The sequence below is a fragment of the Chamaea fasciata genome, unplaced genomic scaffold (assembly GCF_029207755.1).
Source record: "Chamaea fasciata isolate MVZ Bird 193981 ecotype frontalis unplaced genomic scaffold, bChaFas1.0.hap1 SCAF_9, whole genome shotgun sequence".
Taxonomy (NCBI): domain Eukaryota; kingdom Metazoa; phylum Chordata; class Aves; order Passeriformes; family Sylviidae; genus Chamaea; species Chamaea fasciata.
The window spans coordinates 238,093-258,821 of record NW_027094094.1 but is presented as its reverse complement, the minus strand read 5'-3'; the positions used below and the strand labels follow the sequence as shown (position 1 = coordinate 258,821).

Genomic DNA, 20,729 nt, shown 5'->3' with positions numbered 1-20,729 from the left:
CTTGGAATGAACTGAAAAATTCTGCATAAAGAAGGTCTATCATATTTTTAGTACATGTTTTTCACCCAATTTTAATTATAATGTAATAAAATATATTACCACAACTGTTTTGGAGACACGCTCTTGCAAGTTCTGAATAACAGTTTGTTTAAGATGATTCTTCATCTTTCGCTGCTTGAAAAGACTCATTTTTTCCAACAAAACACGAAACATATCAGGATTTACAGGAAATCGAGAAACTTTTGCCTGCACTATTAAAAGAAGGATAACACCCTCTTAAGAGTCTTTTTGAGACATATTTGTACTTGAACAAATGATTGTACAAACATTGTCAGTTTCTAGCCATGGTATTCTTTGAAAGTAAAATCTAGATGGATAGATAGAAATAAACACAAAACATATACAGAAATGTACAAGGAAAAAACCTCTATTATTATTTATAACAACTCCAGCCTTCAAATATAAACAGAAATTATGTAAATTGTGACTAGATACATGACATTTGATAATGAAACATGTATTTATGAATTTATGTTTCTTGGTAACTAAGAAGAGTTAAAATTATTTGAAAAAGTATTTTAAAATTTTACTAACTTCAACCGTGAAAGATATGAGCCTTCTCATAACATCAATGCAATGATTTTTATCCCTTAAGAGGTACTTACCCATCCGCTGAGTGAGTTTTCCTTTCTGCTGCGCAGTACTCACTTTGGGCATCTCAATCAATGAACTGTACAACTGCGACCTGTGGACAGCAGAAAAGTGCTGAATAGATTATTTGACTGTCTAGCCTTGTTTATATGACTCAAATTTATTAGATGAGTTATTACTGCCCTCTAATTTAACGTGCTCACAGATACTCTCATGACGCAGTAACTACTCCCACCTTGGGTGCAAAATCCTGCCAATTCGAGCTGGAACTGAGAGTGGTAAAGTCAATTCTTTTATTACTGTATAACCAATTAGGTAGATTTCTACTTGTTCCATGACAAGTCTTAAAGACTTCAAAAATTGGTGAGTGCTCTCATAGTCAGTTGCTGTAGCTCAATTTACGAGCTAGTTTATTGCAGCTAACTAGGCTGCAATAATCAGGTAATTGGTGGCATTATAAAGCTAAGTATGACCCCTTCTAACATTTTCAAGAGCATAAGCAATAAAAGCAGGAAACTCTTAACATAACTTAGAAAAGACATCAAGAACGGTCTGAAATCTTTCAAGTGACCCTTGAGATTTAAGAGATAATTAGGGAAATTGAAAGAACAGAAAACATAAAACTGAGCTGCAGGCAGTTTTATTTATATATTAGTTAGTTCATTATCCTAAAATTCAAGTCCATCAAAATTAGAAGTGAAAGGCAATATTCAACCAGGTAAAAAAAGATTATATTTGTAACAAACAGTGCTAAATCAAAATGATGAAATTTTATACCTGTCTTCTGAATGCTGGAGAATAACTATGTAGAAACTGGACGGCAATTCATCCACTATATTAAAATGTTCCACAGGAATACAGAGGTTTCTCCACGCCTGTACAGTAGTTCAAAAGTACAATTATTTTCATAGACTTTAATAAACCCCATTCTCAGTTCTTTCATTAGAAAATTGATAGTAATTCTAGGAAAGAACATACTTAAAGGCCCAAACACTCAGCAGATGTGCCAGGACAGTCGGCTCTGTCCAAACAACAGGAAAAGCTGCTTCCCTGTGGGGGACGCAAGCACTGGCACAAGTTGTCCGAGGAGGCTGTGGACCCTCCATTCTTGGAGGTAGTTCAGGAGCCACTTGGACCTGGTCATGGACAACAAGCTCTAGGAAGCCTTGCTTCAGCAGGGTTTACAAGATGACCTTCAGAGATTTTTTTCTAATCTCAACCATTCCATGATCATGCTTTGTGCAGTGCAGAGGAACATACAAATACTATTTAAAACAAATTACAAATACTGTATCTTAGTCCACTCTCCATAACAACATGAGTTTTATAGCCACTACACAATTTCTTAAGTTAAAATGCTATCAAATACTAGCAGAGTATTAGCAAAGGAAACTAGTAGCATAATTAATAGTAACATTTATTTTTGAAAAAAAATTTACTAGAGATACTTCACCAACGAGTGCCATATAAAATTGTATTTGGTTTACGTGGCAGGATTTTGGTAGCAGGGGAAGGTGCAGGGGTGGCTCTTGGAATCTCAGAACTGTTCAGGTTGGAAAAGCCCTCGGAGACCATCGAGTCCAACTGCTCCCTCAGCACTGCCAACCCGCCACCAACCCACGTCCTGTACACACACGCATACATGTCTCTGTGTGCATTTATACAACACATATAAAAACCCATAACAAGTAGCTCAGAAAGTTACCATGGAATTAGCAGTCAGTTGCTGTTCCACACATTTTAGAAGATCACTTGTGTTTCTGTTTTGCTGTAACTGATTCTGAAGATGCAGCAATGCTGCCAGCTGAGAGCTGCTGGTGTCGGATGTAGCAGTTAGAAGGATACTCTTCATCATCATAGACACTGAACAACTCTGTAAAATTGTTACACCTATTTATTTTCCTTCACAAAACTAAAACAAATAAATGCATACACTATGCTTTTTATAACATATGTCTATGTTGAAGAGAAGTTCTCCTACTTGAAAGGTGAGATGAACTAGTAGAAGACTGCTGTTCATTCTTACAGGTTAATGTAAACAGTCTGACAAAAACTAAGGAAGATTTCTTAAATACAAATATCCGGAATTGACTTAGTTGTCTACATTTATCATCAAGATTCCTGCATTTAATCATCTAAGGTCCACATGGAATGGCAAATACTATATTCTTAGCTCAGTCATTCACATAAGCTAAGTCTTTTCTGTTTCTGTGCTTTAATGGACACCCATCATATCACACAACAGACTTCTACAAAGAGCAAAATAATGGGTAAGACTGTATGAACCTCTCTTCCAGCAAACACACTAATCATCTCCTTTGAACTAGAACTATGGGTTATTTGTTCCTGATGCAGGGAATATAAGCCCAACAACCATTCTGCATCTTCTCTTTGATGGAGGCACATATTCACATGAATGCACCCTCCAGCCATCTATGGACCATGCTGTGCAGGGATCAATCCAACTGAATGTAAACTGAATTATCCACTTCAAAACAATGATTGAATAAATCCAGAGAAGCATTTTCAAAATTATTTGTCAGGGAGGGATGAAACTGTATTTTGTGGCAATGTCTTATCTTTGCTAGTGACAATATAATTTATTCCTTAAAATTTTTTCATGTATGCAGTCATCAATGAAAATGTCAGGTCAAACACAACAGATAATAGAATTGTTAAAAAAACCACTGATCAAATATTCTGAACTTAGCAAATATGTCATATAATCAATGATCTATATTACACACTGGTTCTTACACAGAACCCTACAAGTGTTCTGTGCGACCAGATTTCAGATTATGCAAATACAGTTTAGTTGATGCAACTTCAAACATCCTCCCACCGAAAAGCAGCACAAACATTAGTTTCCTTACCTGATGAAGTGCCAAAAACTGGCTAGTTGAAATTGGATCCAACTGTTGAAAGCATTCAGCCATTTCCAAACTAGCAAGAGCCAGCACATCAGTAACATTATGAGTGAATGCAATAGCCATAGACTGTAGCAAAGCCTCACTGGACTGAGAAAGATACTTCTGTGCCATCCTTTGTTGTGTCTAGATGATAAAAATAAAAAGCTTTATATTAAAATTGGCCAATATTAAGTATTTGTTATACATACACCAATTACAGCATGTTAGAGAATATAAACATTGTTTTTTAATGAGTAGTTTTAATGCATTTTCTTTTTCAGGCAGTTAATGTATGATCAAAATATGCAAATGCTGATTAATTTTTTAGCAGACACCAGCACCTAATATACAACATTAAAAAATGTTTGGCTTAACACAGAATTTTTTTTTTAATATAAAATGTGTACTCAGCAGCACAGCCTTTGAATTCCAGGCAATATGAGCAGTTCAGAACCAAGGATCAATACAATTGTTTCTGTAGGCAGTTAACCATATTTAGTCCAAATTAACCCACAAATCTCTTCCCTCAGGTATTTATTGATTTTCCTAGCCACACCAACTGTACGTTCCCAATTCCTAGTGTGTTTTCAACTGCAGTAATTAATAGAGATCAGCTCACCGAATTTCACTATGTTTTGTGACAGAAGTAATTTCTTTCTTTGTTCCCAGTCTGCAAAACGTTATGCTCCCTTAAAAAGTCTGTGAGGCAGAAGGAAACTGCTTGCTCATCTAGTCCTGGCTGCTAAATGCTCAGTCAGTGGGAAACCACTGAAGGAGAAATTATTTCTTTCTGGGAGCAACTGGGGAAGCTCATTCAGGAGTTCCCACGCAATCTACTGAGAACCAGGACAGAGCTGCACAGCAGAGAGTGATGGAAAGTTGTTTGTTGTGTTTTGTAGATTTTTACCTTTTTTAAGATAAAGCTTTTGTTACATTTCCATTATCAGTTTAAACAGAACTGATAAGCTGACTATTATTCCATAAAAAGAAAGTACTCAAATTCTAATGCAAGCTCACAAAGTAATATACCTTTAATTCCTGTATTTTCCTCCTATACATATCATTATGACATTTATTAGTTGATAAACTGCTCTTTGTCATGTCCCGTTCACTGCATTCTGCTGAAGTCAGCGAAGATTTTCTGATGTCTGATTTAGCATCTTCCTACCCAGCACAGTACAAAAAAGAGGAACAATTAATCACTCAATTAAGTAGGGCAGGCTTCATTTCTTTTGTGAAAGTTTATGTGGAAACGGAATTCATCTTAAAAGAAATCACTACCTTAATTCCTTCATGGTGAGAGATTTAGCAATACCATCAACCATGAAAATTTCTTAGTATGTTATGAAGGCAATAAGATCGCCATAAACTAAAAAATCCCCCATACAACCTCTAAGATTTTGACTTTCTCATAATTGTCCTCCACTCATTTCTTCTGAAAACTTTCATTCATCACTGACTTTATAATGCCTCCATCAACTCTCCTTTTTCACATGGAGTTCTTACTACAACACAAAAGGAACTTACAAACCCAAGCTTTTAACCGACAACTCAATCCTTCTTGATTGCATGGCTTCAGAGACCATACCTTACTCACTCTTTAAGGCATGCAAGGAAGTTTTCTCTCTCTTTTAAAAACACTGTAAATAGTATAGCTCACAAACAAATAAAAAATTAGCATGTAGGCAGAAGCATGGTTTTGAAATTATTCATTTTGCCATCCATTTTTATTATGGCTTGCATGCAGTATATAAAACCTAGCTCTACATAAAGAACAACCATTATACCAATGTATATAGAAAAAATATTAGAACAGATAAACTTTACACAGAAAAATAAATTTAACTGAAGAAAATAATGCATACCATGACATTTGGCTTCCAGTAAACCTCTGAACATACAGGATCTGCATTAATGGCAAGTAAATGAAGGGTTTTTCCAGTTAGACACAGGCACTTGGATTTGATGTTGGGACAGCCTTCACAAAGATTCTGTATGTGTATTAACTGAGCCAGTGCAATATGAGCCGTGGTGCGTTTCATACACTTCCAATCCTGGGAAAATACATATTGATATTTATTTGCTCATATATCCCCACACACAGAAAAATGTATTTAAAGAAATGTAACACATATATATTCACATACAAATAATACATTAAATGTGATTATACTTTCAACTACAAATGAGTTGTCTTTAATAGATATACAAAATCACTACAAACCTACACGACTGGTCTAGGAACCCATTTCCTCAGTAGTGAAAGAAGCTGTGCTATGGAAAACCTTGTTATACCTTTCATGCAAATCACAGGACTGAATATTTTGTATTACCTGCTCTATTGCATCATCTTCAATGACGAACTCCTCCACAAATTCATGAAATGATGCTTCTCCCACATTTGTAGACTTTTTCTCAGTAATGGCAAGATGAAAAATATCCAAAAGAATTTCTACAAGATTTATTTTTCTAAGAGCTAGTTGTCTCATTAATGGGATACTAACATTTTTACTCTGAAATACAAAAGAAAGTAGAATTTTAATCTCAAGTATTTTTGCAAATTTATGCGATAAGAAGTTAGAATGTTGTATTTCTTTTAACCAAAGAAACAAACATTTTAGCATTACCACCTTCATAGAGCAGAAATATTTCAATGAAGATATTTAAGTAATTTAAAAGAAAAGCTTCAATGTCAAGTGTATTACAAGGCAATCAAAGTAGTTCCATAGAATCAGAGCAGCTAGGTTTTGCTTTTCAAGTTTTATGTACCTGGTACAAATATAATATCTAATAATGCTACATACACACTAGCAAAGTAGGCTCCAGGCTTTCATTATCCAAAATACACTATTTAGAAGACAGACATTCTTTGTTTATAATAATGTTTTGTGAAGACTTTTTACTTCTCCTGAGAAGAAACACATTTTGAAGAATTTTAAACTTTCAAGGTATTTAGAGAATCAAAAATATCTCCAAGTTTATACTTTTTTTCTTTGTAGGTATTAGATAAATATCAGAATTAAATAAACTTGACAAAGACCAAACAAATCCTCTTTTCATCCCTATTTCAACTGCAAATTCTTTTGGCATGCAATATTTCCTTCTATATACAAAGAATGTTTATCATTGCTAAAAGACACTTCCTGGAAGCCCCAAATGAGATAATCCAAGAACAAGTGAATATCACAAGTAAACTAGGTTTCCTTTTCATAATTAAGGGGGAAAAAAGTCAATACCTCATTAAATGCAGTTAAACTACAAACACTATGAAGTACTTCCTCTGTTTTGGATACTGCTCTCTGAGCTAAGTTATAAGCATCTAGGTAGTGACTGTGTTTGTCTTTTTTGTTCCTTTCCTGCTTGGCAATCACCCTGAAAAAGAGCCCAAAACAACACCATGAGCTCTAAAGAACCTACATAACAAAGTGCTTATTTTTATGGTATCAACACTGTTGAACATATATAATAAAATAATGAATATATTAATTAATAGATTAAATAGATTACATTTGTATATGTGATTTGGAAATGTACAAATAGGATAAGTGAACTTCTTAATGAACTTATGAATATCTTAAAAGTTATTTTTCCAAGGTCTTATTCCCTGAACTGTACTGCTGCAATGCAAGAAGATGCAAGACTCAAGAAGAAGAAAGGCAGATCATATTCTAGAGTATGTATTTAGCAGGAACACAGTGGCAGTATCCAAGGTACAGAACACATCTCAGTTGTTTCAAGGGGTATCTTGCAAACACCTGAGATTCCAAGTATACCGTGTTTTGCACTTTTACTGTCACAGCAGTTTCTAGAGAAACGTTTCAACAGTAAGAATTGTAAAAGCCTGTAAATACTAGAGAATGATTGGTGTGGCTGCCAAAATACATCTACAAATTGGAAGTCAAAAGCTGACTTAAGAGACCCTGACACTTTGCTTTGACCTCAAGAGAGAACAAAAGACAGACAACTCTGCCTTCAATGAAAACAATTCTTGATTCTTACAGTACTTTTTTGAACACAGAGCACATGAAGAATGCAAACAGACATCTAACACCGACATATAAAACCTAACAATGTTATCTGCTCTTTTCCATCTTAATTAGACCATAAAAAGTAAACAAAAGACTTCATGGAATATTTCAACCTAAAAAAAAAAAAAATTTCAATAGACATACAGAGGTTTAGTATTACCTACGAATATTTGCACATTCCAGCAGTATTTCAGCACTGTAGTTTTTATGCCCATGATGAAAAAAGTCCTTCTCAACTTGAATTAATTTATTGTAGGATTCCTGTAGAATGTGTGGCAACTGAGCAGAAGTGGCATTAACTGTCATGTGATCCTGGGCAAAACGTACCTGAATAAGTGTTTTTCTAGAAATAAAAATTAAATACGAGACAGCAGTCAGAAAGCACAGGCTTATTTTTGAGAACAGACACATTTCTCTCTGCTTTCCTTTAAATTCTAAGAAATCTACAAAAAGCATAATAAATGTGTGTTTTACAAATTATAGTAATACTGAAAAATCCAAATATTACATTTTGAGATTAGAGAAGAGGTGCCACTTGTTCCATATATCTAATTATTCCACCCTACCAGCCCTAATCAGTCCTCTAAATACAGATGAACTGAGAAGAGTGGTAATACTCTTCCTTTTCTAATTGAAAAGCTTCCCATTTATGGAAAGAGTCAGGACTGCAAGTGTTGTATGCTTCTGACCCTTTACCAACACATTTTAAGGTCTCTGTGCTTGGATTTCAGCGGAACCGAAATCACTGTTTCTTTTCACCGTGAACAGGCTTCTGGTCCATGGTGAGATCAGGAGTCAGTCAATATGTAGACTGCAGCAGAGTTGTGGAAATGTTCAGACAGATACCTCTGCATGGGCAAACACACACAGCACCTTTAGGTAACACAGACTGCAAGCTATGCACAAGAGCTTGTGGTATCTAGTTTACCAATGTAACAGGTAGCAGAGCTACATGCAAGCATTTGGGAAGAAATTTCAATTTTAAAAAACCAAACCACCACATAAATGACTTGGAACAAAAATACTTGAGAATCCACAGAATTTGCTGGACTAAAATAAGACAGCGTTGTAAAAATTACATGTATTGGCAATGTAGCTGCATATTAGAAGCCGGGCACATTTTAGGGAAAACACAGCTCACCTGGCTTCAAGGGATGTAATCATAAAACCCAATTCTGATCGCCTGCCAGGTCTCTTCAGTACAGTAGATCGAAACACATTTACAGCATGTTCCAGTATCTCACAAGCCTGCAGGTAACACCAGAATTTTCATAATTATTTTTTAAATGTCTATGGATGATAATAATAAACATTCATTTAGAAAACTTAAATTTTGCACAGAACATGTTAATTATCCCCAAGACGGCTGGCTCTTGATAACTGTAAATAAGTCTAGAAAGTTTGAGTTATGATCATCCTTAGATACTTTGATGATTACATGAATGGTGCACATACATACAAGGAGAGAAGATGGAGCCAGATTCATCTTGGAGGTACATAGCAGAACAGTAAATACGAGTTTAGTCAAATTCAAAATAATGACACAGCCTTGTACACTTCATCAAGACAGGTTAGATCATCACAGACATAAGACTTTATTTACTCTGAAACTCATGAAAGTTAAGGGTTTAACAGTAAATAGATATTTTGATGTTATAGGGTTTTAGTAAAAAAAAAAAAAATTATAGAAGTATCTCCCAGAATCTAGAAATAATATTTGTAAAACTATTTTAAATACTTGGGAGGGGAAAGCACAATAGAATATAATACTGAAAGGTGTGATTTTTATTGAATCTGAAAAATAAGCACACCAGTGTTAACAGAACTGTCTGAATACAAAAGAACTCTAATCAAGAGAATCAGATCTCTGGGATTTAGTTATACATATTGATTAGAAATGGTTTAAATCCAAGAGAAGAATATACAGCTTATCATAAAAACATCCTAAACTTCTGTGGGTATAATCTCATTCCCAGCGTCCTGCAGCTGTTTGGGATCTGTAACTGATGTCTGTTAAATGCTCAGAGAAAACAACACTAACTGCGTCTAACACTTAATTTTGCTTTTACTGAAATGTGAAGGTTATAATATTTCACTGAGACCACTGCTGAAAAAAAACCCAAATCACAACCTCCAAACCCCAAAAACTTCCTTACCATGCTCAGTTTTCCTTGCCCCTCTTCCTGTAGGATTGCTTCCGTTAGACTCAGAGTACTGTTATACCAAAACTGCTCGTTTCCTCCCAGGAGCTGCGCTTTCTCAAGGAGTGCTTTAGCTTGTCCGTGGTTTCTCTCCAGGTTAGCCAACACAGCAAGTAAGTACAAGCACCTTGACATATCAGATAGGGCCCTCAATTCCTAGAAAGAAACAGACGTGATCTACATTCCAAAAATCCACTACTGCTGTTTGTATTTATGTCTATACGTATTTCAGATTAACCTGACAGAAACAAAAAGGGAATGCTATTCCCCCGAGTATCGGCTGAATTTCTTAGTTATTCCTTACAGTACATCTACTTCATATTTCTTTCTGTTCCTCTACCTTCTATCTCACCAGTCAGATAAGCTATTTTTCTGCTATTATCTAGTAGGTATACATCTGCCAGTGTTGGCCAGCACCGGATGAAGAAATGTGACACAAGACGTATTTCTGTGAACTGTACAGACACATTAGAGATCCAGTGAACTCACAACGCTGCTTTACACTAGCTATATGCTATAACTAGTCCCATATAAGGAACAAATACTGTATAGTATTTGTATACTGGCATGCAGACACACAGGATACCACTGATGAATTACATAATTAAAATTACTGTCCTCTCTAATGTATTTTCAACTTTCCTCAATATACAATGCCTAATTAATACTTTATAAAGGGGCATATATTATTCATGAATATCATTCATATATTATTATTCAAAGTATTCATGATTATACTAAATTTACATCAGCAGTTTTTCCTTACATGAGAAAAACTATTACACAAAGTAACAGGGTATCAATTACATTATTTTTAAAGTAAAGGTTTTACTGCAGTAATTATATTTCAGTAACTTTTTATAATGAAGCACAGGGCTTCAGTGGAAAATGTTAGATATAGGGGAAATATTTGTAATGCATAATCCTTCCTAAAAATGAGATGATGCAGATCTGTTTGGTGAAACATATGGACACTTATTTCAGATCTGCCAGAATTCTAGGAAATAATTTCAGTTTTATCAAAACATTGCAGTAAATCCACAATGAAGCTTAAAATGAAATAACCAGACTTTCAAATGACCAAAATATTGAGAGGATGGAGCTAAAGGCTTTCTCTCCCTTCCAAAGAAACCTTGAATGTTTTCCACGTATTTAAACAAACAAGGTTGAAATACACCTGTATCTTCCAAGGCCACTGCAAAGTAGACAGAAATGCTGCCACTACTTCAGGAATGTATGTAACCTGCAGAGAGCTCCCATAAAGTTGAACTGAAATGCCCTCTCTTTAAATGCACATATTAGATACGTTGAAACTTACTAAGAAATTGGTTTGGGGTGGTGGGAGAAGGCTTGGCTTTGGAGTTTGATTATTACTATTCTGAGGAATAACTGCATCAAAATGAACCTTTTCCCTACACATGTTATTAGTGTTTCTTTTTCTATTTGATTCGTATTGTACCTGAGTTGCAGCATGGGCCTCTGAAAGCAGAAGCCTTGCTGGTTGATACAAGCCTAGCTGAATTAGTACTTCAGCTTTTTCAATCCACAAGAGGGGGAAACAAAGTGCATTCAGTCCTTTTCCTGTTACTGCATTTACCTCAAAACCCTGAAAAAATTTAGAGAAGTATTACATCTTCATAAATTTCTAAAAAAACCAGACAGATTACAAGTTGCTATTAACTATGATATCCCGCACCTCGGCAGTATTTTTTAACTTCAAAATTTAACATTATATTTCAAGAACAATAGGTAATTTATGAGATCTGGATTTTACAATCATCAAAAGGCATTGAACTAGTAAGTATATACTATTTAAACTAACCATATGACAGATTAATTACTTCAGATACGCTGCAGTCACAAAGTTGATTCTTGGTAATAACTAAAACTCAAAAAGAGGAATACTAGTTACAAGAGCTAAAAGAGGTGACCTGAGAGGGATTAGTAATTAGAAAAACAAGGTATGTTATATGCACCAGTATGGAAAAGATACACAAAGAGAGCAAAATGGTGTGATGACAATCCAGGCAGTACTGCCATAATAGAGAGCAAAGTGGAGGTAAGTGTCAAAGAACTCAGTAAGGCAATTACGTTCCTAAAGAAGAGACAGTAAAGACAGACCTGAAATATCTGCATGCCCTTAAAACAGTATGTTAGAGGAGGCAAAACAGCACCTGCTGATTTAATGGAGAAAGAAGAGATGAAAAAGAGCCTAAGAGTGAATACACTATCTTTTTTGCATCTCACTCTTTTTATTCTATTTGCATTAGTACCCAAAACCATTTGTAGGAAAGTAGTTTTACTTTGTATGAATAAAGATTCCAATCTTGTTCTTCCTCGATATAAATAATATGCCAGGCAAACCCAGCTCAGCTTCACATGATTGCTAGCAGAATTTAGGTAGCATGCAATTTTAATTATTTTTGTGTTCATGTATTTCTCACGTATTATCTAAAAATGAACTAGCAAGTGTATTAAAAAAAAGGGAAGAGTAATTTAGTACAGAAGCTGAAGTAGAAATAAAAACCTTTTCACTTGAAATAAGGATATTCTCATTCCTGCTACCACTAAGCGGAGAATTTTCAAAAGGTATTTTTCTTTCTTCTGTCTTCATGCATATGGTTTTTTCCTTTTTCAGTGCAATCTCTTGCCTACACCTAAATCACAAGAAAGAAAAAGTAAACTCAAGAATATTTCAAAAAGTGTATCACAGAGAAGTATTAGTGTGCTAGGAATTGTTACCATACACTACTCAGTAGATAGACACTAACCAACATGCACAGAATTTTACGGCCTACTAATATACCAAAGGTGTTTTTTACTATTTTTCCCCACCAACACTTCTCAACTGTAGGGAAAGCAGTCCCAAATAAATACCACCTCAGCAGTGAAAATACATACATTGCTTGTTCTAATTCACTAATGTACACTTCTCCAGCAGCTTTCTCATGATACACAGATGCCTGACTCAGTTTTAAATCTGAGCATATCAGGGCAATTCTACAAATAAAAAGAAAGAATGTTTAAGAAACAATCTGAATCCTTCGCATGTTGCTTCACATTAGCACATTATATGTACCTAGCACATATTCCACATTTGGCAATCCTACCTTCTCGTGTCCTGATTAATACTGGCAGTAACAAAGATTGTAAATAAAAACAGGGGAAATTACACATTAATAGAGGTCAAAGAATCCAAGAATGGCTTGGGCTGGAATTAACTTCTAAAGATATCTAAAGGTGTGGGCAAGGGCATCTTCCACAAGACCAGGTTGCTCCGAACTCCATCCAATGTACCTTGAACACTTCCAGGGATGGGACATCCAGCAGCCCCAGTCTTGTCCATCAAACCTGTACTGCTCCAGCTTAATGGCAAAAATTATGTACTAAAAGTATGAAAACATTTATAGGGTCTCACTACAGCATGCAACCACCACCCCCTGCCCCTCAGTGCGTGTGTGCTAACCTATTTTTCTGTCCTGAGTAAAGAGTAATATATTCCTACACATCTATCTAATCATATTTAGATGTCAGGTCATAGATATATATAAATTACCATGAAATAAACACAAGTCACGAGGAATTAAAAAAAAAAAATGTCTGGCAAATCTTGACTGAAAATAATTTTCTATCAGAAAGTCTATTTTAGTCTTGTAAGAAAGCAACTCAGTAATCAAATGGCAGAGAAATACATACATTTGTATACACGAATATTATTCTGCTCAGTGGGATCAGCATCGGGCATTTTAAAGATTTGTTATGTGGCGTTTCATGAACTATCAGAGAATAAGCAATTATTGCACATGACTGTTACCTATTAAGCAAACATTATTTAATATCTATCAAAAAAGCATGATAAAATGCTTTAACTAGAAAAGCAAGAATTTTCAATTGCATGCATAATGAATACTTCTAAATCAAAACTTTTAGGGGTTATCATCCATAAAAAATAACGTAATTTTGGTCACAAAGACAAATCTCTCTAAAAATGCAGTTAACAGGGCAACTTCTTTGTGCCCTTAAGGTGGAGAATATATTTCTGATGCAAATAGGGAGTCTGCCTTTGAACAAATAAGACTTTCATGGAAACTTTTTTTGACTTTGCATTTTTCAGTTAGATGACAATAAGGCACCTCGAAAATTTTTCATATGAAAGTGGCCTGACTTCATAATCTCACATGCTTTCCATGTGGAAGATCATGTCTGGTAACAAATAAACTGAGCGTCTTTCATTCCACAAATCCATTCATCAAAATTCCATTAAAATGCATTAAAAAAAGACAGGAAAATAAATAAAAAGCCATTACAAATATAGAACAGTAAGTCACAAAAATTTTTGTTACTACTTGATGAAATATTAAAGGATGGTCCACTCCATTCAGTTTCTCTTTTATTTAAAATAAACAAAGGATACAAACCGAAGGTGATAGAGATCAGACAGACTTGTGCATTCCAGAACTTCACTAGCAATAACTTCAGCTAGCTGAAAGATTGGAAGAATCAAGTGGGGGCAAAAAATTTTCTGTAGTTCTTTTGATAAAAGGTCCATAAAATACAAAGTGCAAGTCTGAAAAGAATTTTTTAAAATTCAGTCAGTATAAACATAATTTTGTAGAAAATAAATTTTAAATTAATGATTACATCTTCAGCTCCAAAATAAACCTCAAAAAAGACACAAAGAAACTTCCTAGCTGAAAGAGCAGCAAGGTACACAAAAAGCTGGTAAATGCCTTCTCTAAGTCAACCACATTTCAGCATGCAGAGGACAGGCTAACACCTCTTGAAGAATTAATGAATTATACAATACAGAAGTATTTGGGACAGCTGTCTAAAAATACACAGACAGTAAAACTAAAATACAACCAATTTCTGGTACTGATTTTCTCCTAAATAGTAAATTCTCTAGAATTCTGAGCCGTACACTTACAGGTTTTGGGAAATTATCCCAGTTAATTCCATAACTATTTGTTTTCTGTTTAAAAGCATCTCTTATTTCATTGGGACAGTCATACTGGGCCCATTCTTCCACACTTGCTGGTAAAGTATCAACTGATTCTTTCCCTTTAGGCTTCTTCTTTGCAACAGAAACTTCAACCTATAATAAAAACAAGAACACTTATGCGATCAAATTAACAATCCTATTGGTATTAAATATTCAGCTAAAAAATTGAACACATCTGCTTAATATCCTTTGAAGTTTTCTCAGATCTGGGGTGCTTTTTGGATCTCTAGACTGTGGGTTTTATGAAAGAGCAGTATATTGACCAAAGCAGCAAACAAAAGAAAAAGCGTTTGTAACTCCATGATCTGTCAAGACTGTGTGATCAGGAGTGGAGGTACCCACAGATTCACAGAGAAATTCTTCCCAGGCTATGAGTCGGGACAGGAAAGCGTCTGAACTACTTATCAGATGAGGCCAAGGAAACATCTCTAAGAAAGAGAGGGTTGTTTTAATTGCACAGAAAAGTGGGTCTTACTTCTTTCTCTTTCTTTTTGTCCTTGTCTTTTTTAGGAGTTTTTGACTGCACTTTCTGAAGAACTGTAGGTTGTGAAGTGTTTGAGAATGCTTTTGTAACAAGCCCTGATGCTGACACCGACACCTAGACAATCAAATAATTATAGTTATTTTCAATTTGCAATAATAATAACAATAATAGCAATAATCTCAGTTTCTAGTAATAGTTATCCATTGCAAGTCACTATCTACAGCTATTAACAATTGTCACATATCATATTCTGCTCTTGCCTAATAGTTTTCTTCAGAAAAACAATAATTTCAGAGACACCTGGATGCTTGAGGTTTTTGCACAAGCATTTAGGACGATCATGGCAATTCAATTAAGCTGTAGAACTGTCAAAAGACAAAATCATCCCTGTCATAAATACTTCAGCTACCTTCTTTTAAACTATACAGTTGCAAATGCAATTTTTTTTTTTTCAAACCACTAGTCTAACTTGCTTCATTTTCTACAAGGGATGAATTTTATGAGGAAGTAATTTGCAAGAGAGCAGACTCACTTTGCCTTCTTTCTGGGTTTGTCTTTTACAATGCTACTGCTGAATATTATATAGAAGAAATTTCAAAATATTTAAGTATGCAAAAGAATTAATTGAAACTTTCTCTGTACAAGCAAGTACATAACAAATGCAAATTTCAACTTAAAGGTAATACATCTTTTAAAAGGTCAGAGGCAGCTGATCTTTTCTGAGATCATTTTAAGATCCTCTAGTGAGTAATTTATGGAGTCCTAACACTAGAAAGCCTGCTTTGAAGTGGATGTCTGCAATCAGGTCTGCTTTACTTTGTAGGCCAAAACAAGGTGTCCTGCAGTTAATTCCTTTAATACCACATTTATTCCTTTTCTGACAATTCTGTTCAGCTGCAAATGTGATTCTTAGAATGACTATCATTACCCTACAACTGGCACTGACAGCAGCATCAACTCTAAGTTTCAGTTTTAATAGCTTATTCAAACAGTAGTACTCTCTTCAGGTAGTTTTTTTCCCTAGTAAGACACACAGTCAAGTGTTGGACATTAAAAGTTATGCTTGTGTAAATCTGAAAATATCAATATTCAATTTTTATTTTGCAAATTCCTGTCTCACATCACATGTTAAACTGATTTCACAATTAATTCTTTTTCATAATTCCCACAATTAAGTGGTAACAAACTGCAGGCTTTTACTTCTAATTGGAATAAAATTATACACAAGCTATAGCTTATCAATCTAGTTGGCAGGTCCCAACTGAGACTGTTCTTATAATGATTTGTTGCATTATTATTATCAACTACATATTTAGCCCCTTCAAATATTTACTTTATTTAACATATAATTGCTTTCCTATGATCATTGCTGTGATTCTGAGTAGCCATTTCTGTCGGGCGTATCTATGAGAATTGAAATAGATTCGATTGATTTGAAATGCTCCAACTATGAAAAAGTAATTAAAGAAGTCAATCAGTGAACACTGCCAGCCTCTACAATTCCTTTCAAATGACAGCTCTTTTGATTCAATTTCATGAGCGTCCACCTGGAATCACCATTCTTCAGAACTGCCAGAAATGTCTGCAGTATCTCTCTGCCACTACTGAGATTCCTCAACAAACTAAAAATACAAAAATTTGAGAACCTATTGCACAAAACATAAGAATGGACTCCAGAGAAACAACAGCCCACTGTTTTTATCTGTAGTGTCTCTTCTCTATTTTCCTGAGAGAAACTATTTTCTTGTTTAATCCTTAAACATTAATAAATGTTTAAATAAAATACATTAACTGCACCATAAACCAGGAAACTCTAAGGACAAAGTTAAACACCAGATGAATAGCTGCCACCACAATTACACAAGGAAACGTGAAATATACTGGCCCCATTATAGTAACACAACACAACACATAATCTCATACAATCTCACCTGCCAGATACGGACAATACAGGCATATGCCATCAAACAGTGCTGCTGATGAGAAGAACTCTGACCAGAAAATAAAGCCATTAATGTCTCTGCTCTAAACAAAGCTTCCAGTTGTTTAATATTACTCAAATCTTCCAAATTAATTTGGGGCATGGTACCATTTGCTCCGCTGTCCACCTTAGCATTTTCTGTAGGCAACAATTTTGGTGTACCAATGTTTTCTGCTGAAAAAAAAGCAAACACATGCCCACAGTGACAGCACTGTAAAAATGTATTTAAAAGTAAAAATTTATGAATTGAAAATGAAAATATTTAGGGGAAAAAAAAGAAAAGTGGAAATCTATCTACTAAAGAAGTTCCTGTTAAAATGATGCAATGCTACTTGCACCATGTTTTTAATCAACAATGCAACAGTTCCGTACAATAAATGATGTAAGCCTGACAGAGGAATGAAAACCACAAAAGGCTGGACCAGATGATCTTTTGAGGTTCCTTCCAACCTGGGCTCTTTTATATTTGAATCTAATTTCTCTAATTTGAATTTCCATTAAGAGCTTTGTAAAAATTTTCTTCAAACTTAAGTGGTGTAAGGATAGTAATCAAAAGCAAACAGGTGAAACTGGGGAGAGGATCATTACAGAATACAAAACTTAAATCACCACAGGACTGTAAAAAAACCCAACAAAACCACTAACAGGAAAATATGAAGGGAATATTGATACTGTTACTAATCAACTGTATGACAGTAGAGACACTATGTCTTTATCTTTGTCAATGAAAACACCAAAAGTGCCTGTCTGACTGTCATCCACACACACAAAAAAAGAACAGCAGAGCAGATGTTCATTAACATCACACAGGACAGTAGGGTTCCAGAAATCAGATACTTTTTATCCCAAATGAATACTGGGGTATCCTCTCAGGATAGGCCACTAAGGTCATACCAGACCAAGTGGATATTTGTGTAAAAGGAGCAAAGAATTTTACAGTTACAGAAGTAGCTGAAGGCGTACATCCCTTTGAAAGTCATTTCTTGATAAATTAATGATCAGATAAAGCCAAGGAAAGGGTAACAGACTTAGGTACCCATATCACAGAAACTACTTCCTTCAATTTCATCCGTCCCTCCATGAGAACTCACTTGAAACAAACTGTCCAGAACTGCTTTCTGGTAGCACCTCACATCTCAGGAATCCCTACGTCAGAGGATGTCAGAGGGGAGCAGTATCTTACCATACCAAAACACTGAGGGTAGGTCTCCACAGCATAACACAGAATTCACAGACAAACTGAACTTGCATTGAAAAAATGACAGTAAATGCACAAGAAAATACAGGCAAGCTTGTGCATTCTTTTTGAAAACGGACCTGTAAATTTAAAATCTCGCTTGTGTTTCCTGCTGAGAAATTTGTCTGAAGGAGAAACACCCATTACATACCTTCCTCTTGTGTGGATTGCATAGGGAATTTCATATGAAGCAGGAGATCTACTGCCCACTCCAGAGGTTTGATGGCATCATTGAGGGGAAACTGATTACAATACAAGCATTCAGCAAATTCCATTAGGTAATCAACTCTCTGCCATTCATCTTCTCGTTTCTACAAAAGCAATAAAGGAGGAGTTAATTTGTATTTGTTTATGTAAACCATCGAAATTATAAACTAAAGTTTCATGTAGTCTTAATGGAAGCAAAAAATAATAACTTGACAACGAGCAGTTTTATTGGCATCACATAATCAGAATTGTGATAAATGGAACGTAACAGAAAACTCAACCCCCAGTTCAATCTTCGTTTTGTTAAAACTGCTTGCTACTCTTAGACATTTTTCTTTGGTGGAACTCAACTAAAATTTTACTGGATATAAAGATTCAACCATAGAGAGTTTTCCTACTGAAGAGTAATCTCAAAGTTATAAAAAGCAACGGTCAAGTATACAGCCTCCCTATCGATTCAGGAACTTGCAGCCCTATGAATCACTTGAGAAACATCATTCTATCAGCACAGGAACAAACAGTAAGACCTGACAAACCTGTAAAGCAATGATCGCATTTTGGAAACAGCTTAACCGTCCAACAACACTTCTGGAGACTGTTACCAGATGTCGCCACATACACGGCAAATAATCTTCACTTTCACGACTGACTCCCTGAATGGCCATCATAAAACTGGATCCTGATCCTGCCCTCACTGTAGCCATAAGTTTGAAAATCAGGCTAGAAAAAACAACAAACAAATTACAAATGACTTGATCTGTACCTGTAAGGTAACTTTGTGAGTGAGACACATATACTGGTTCATATCCAGTATAGTAAGAGATGCAAAGCTTATAAACTGGCACAAAAATAAAGGGCACAAAATGAAAGGGCACAAAACCAACTCGGATAAGATTATGCAAACTGCACCCTAGATAATTTAGTTTCCATTTAATGAAGATGGATTTGCACTTAGGAAAACTAAAGCTTCTGCCATACATCCACATTTCATGCATCTATTTGCTTAGGAAGTATAAGTATAGGAAGTATATACTAAAAGTGTAAGTATTAGGAAGTATATACTACTTGTATACAAGTTTTTTAAAAATTAAATTTACAAATACTATTAGCAGATTAATGATAGGAAGCACTGCCTATGTGTGTCTTTTTTATGGAAAAGACACAAGCATGTTTTGTGTTGTAAGGAGAGGTTGCTAAAAGTAATCATAATGCTTTCCCAATGCAAAATAAAAAAAACTATTCAAGAGCTTTATACTTCTCAAGAACCAAAATGCTTATTTTAATAAAAATAAGTCAATCAACTTACAGTTTGTGTTTTGTCTGAGGCAAAACTTGAATAGCTTCATCCAGGAGTTTCAGTGCTGTCTCCCAGTCATCTTTATCAGCATAGATGTGGAATAATAGACAATATAAGGAGGTTCTTAATATCAGATCTTCCTCAGCACCTTTGAAGTATATTTAAATTATTTATTAATATACTGCATAATTAGAATACTGATCACAAAATACTGGGGTTTCTTTTATACCAGATCAACAGAAGGGAGAACATGCCTGGTAGAAAGCATCCAACCGATAACCCAATATTTTGAAAATCCTTTGTAATCCACTGATGCAAAGGACATGTATCTTTCTTTTCCTAAAAAAAAAAAAGAAAAAAAAAGAAAGAAAAGAAACAAAAATATGCACACAAAAAACCCAAAAAAAAAAAAAAAAACAAAACCAAACAAAAAACCCCAAAACACCCCTTTATCTTTCAATTAACATATATCTCTAAGTATTACTGAACTTTTGTTTTGTCTGTGAACCAATCCATATCATTAATATGAATAGTAACCTGTAGCCTAAATAGCTTCTTGACCAGATGAAAGCCACAGGCATTTCTCCAGAATGAGTCCTATAACACAAACCCGATACAAAAATAACCACACTTAGTAATATTCAATTGCTTACACTCATTAAATAACATGAAATCCTGAAGTACTCACAGAGAGTCACAGAGTAGCTGAGGTTGGCAGGGACCCTAAAGAGC

At 34.9% G+C, this 20,729-nt stretch overlaps 1 protein-coding gene across 1 annotated transcript in view; it reads right to left on the bottom strand.

The window, feature by feature from the left end:
* The window catches only part of CFAP46 (cilia and flagella associated protein 46), a 71,851-nt gene that overhangs the window by 17,125 nt on the left and 33,997 nt on the right, over window positions 1–20,729 (bottom strand). The window contains exons 25-47 of the mRNA XM_066190675.1: window positions 20,252–20,336; window positions 20,007–20,145; window positions 19,237–19,420; window positions 18,645–18,804; window positions 17,207–17,427; window positions 15,267–15,389; window positions 14,717–14,884; window positions 14,208–14,356; window positions 12,691–12,789; window positions 12,317–12,446; window positions 11,249–11,395; window positions 9,745–9,945; window positions 8,730–8,836; window positions 7,749–7,931; window positions 6,797–6,932; window positions 5,894–6,073; window positions 5,426–5,614; window positions 4,590–4,724; window positions 3,525–3,704; window positions 2,357–2,524; window positions 1,429–1,526; window positions 666–745; window positions 100–251 (exon numbers count right to left, since the gene is read on the bottom strand). Coding sequence (XP_066046772.1) covers window positions 100–251; window positions 666–745; window positions 1,429–1,526; window positions 2,357–2,524; window positions 3,525–3,704; window positions 4,590–4,724; window positions 5,426–5,614; window positions 5,894–6,073; window positions 6,797–6,932; window positions 7,749–7,931; window positions 8,730–8,836; window positions 9,745–9,945; window positions 11,249–11,395; window positions 12,317–12,446; window positions 12,691–12,789; window positions 14,208–14,356; window positions 14,717–14,884; window positions 15,267–15,389; window positions 17,207–17,427; window positions 18,645–18,804; window positions 19,237–19,420; window positions 20,007–20,145; window positions 20,252–20,336 — 3,414 coding nt within the window. The remainder of the gene's footprint in view (window positions 1–99; window positions 252–665; window positions 746–1,428; window positions 1,527–2,356; window positions 2,525–3,524; window positions 3,705–4,589; window positions 4,725–5,425; window positions 5,615–5,893; window positions 6,074–6,796; window positions 6,933–7,748; window positions 7,932–8,729; window positions 8,837–9,744; window positions 9,946–11,248; window positions 11,396–12,316; window positions 12,447–12,690; window positions 12,790–14,207; window positions 14,357–14,716; window positions 14,885–15,266; window positions 15,390–17,206; window positions 17,428–18,644; window positions 18,805–19,236; window positions 19,421–20,006; window positions 20,146–20,251; window positions 20,337–20,729) is intronic.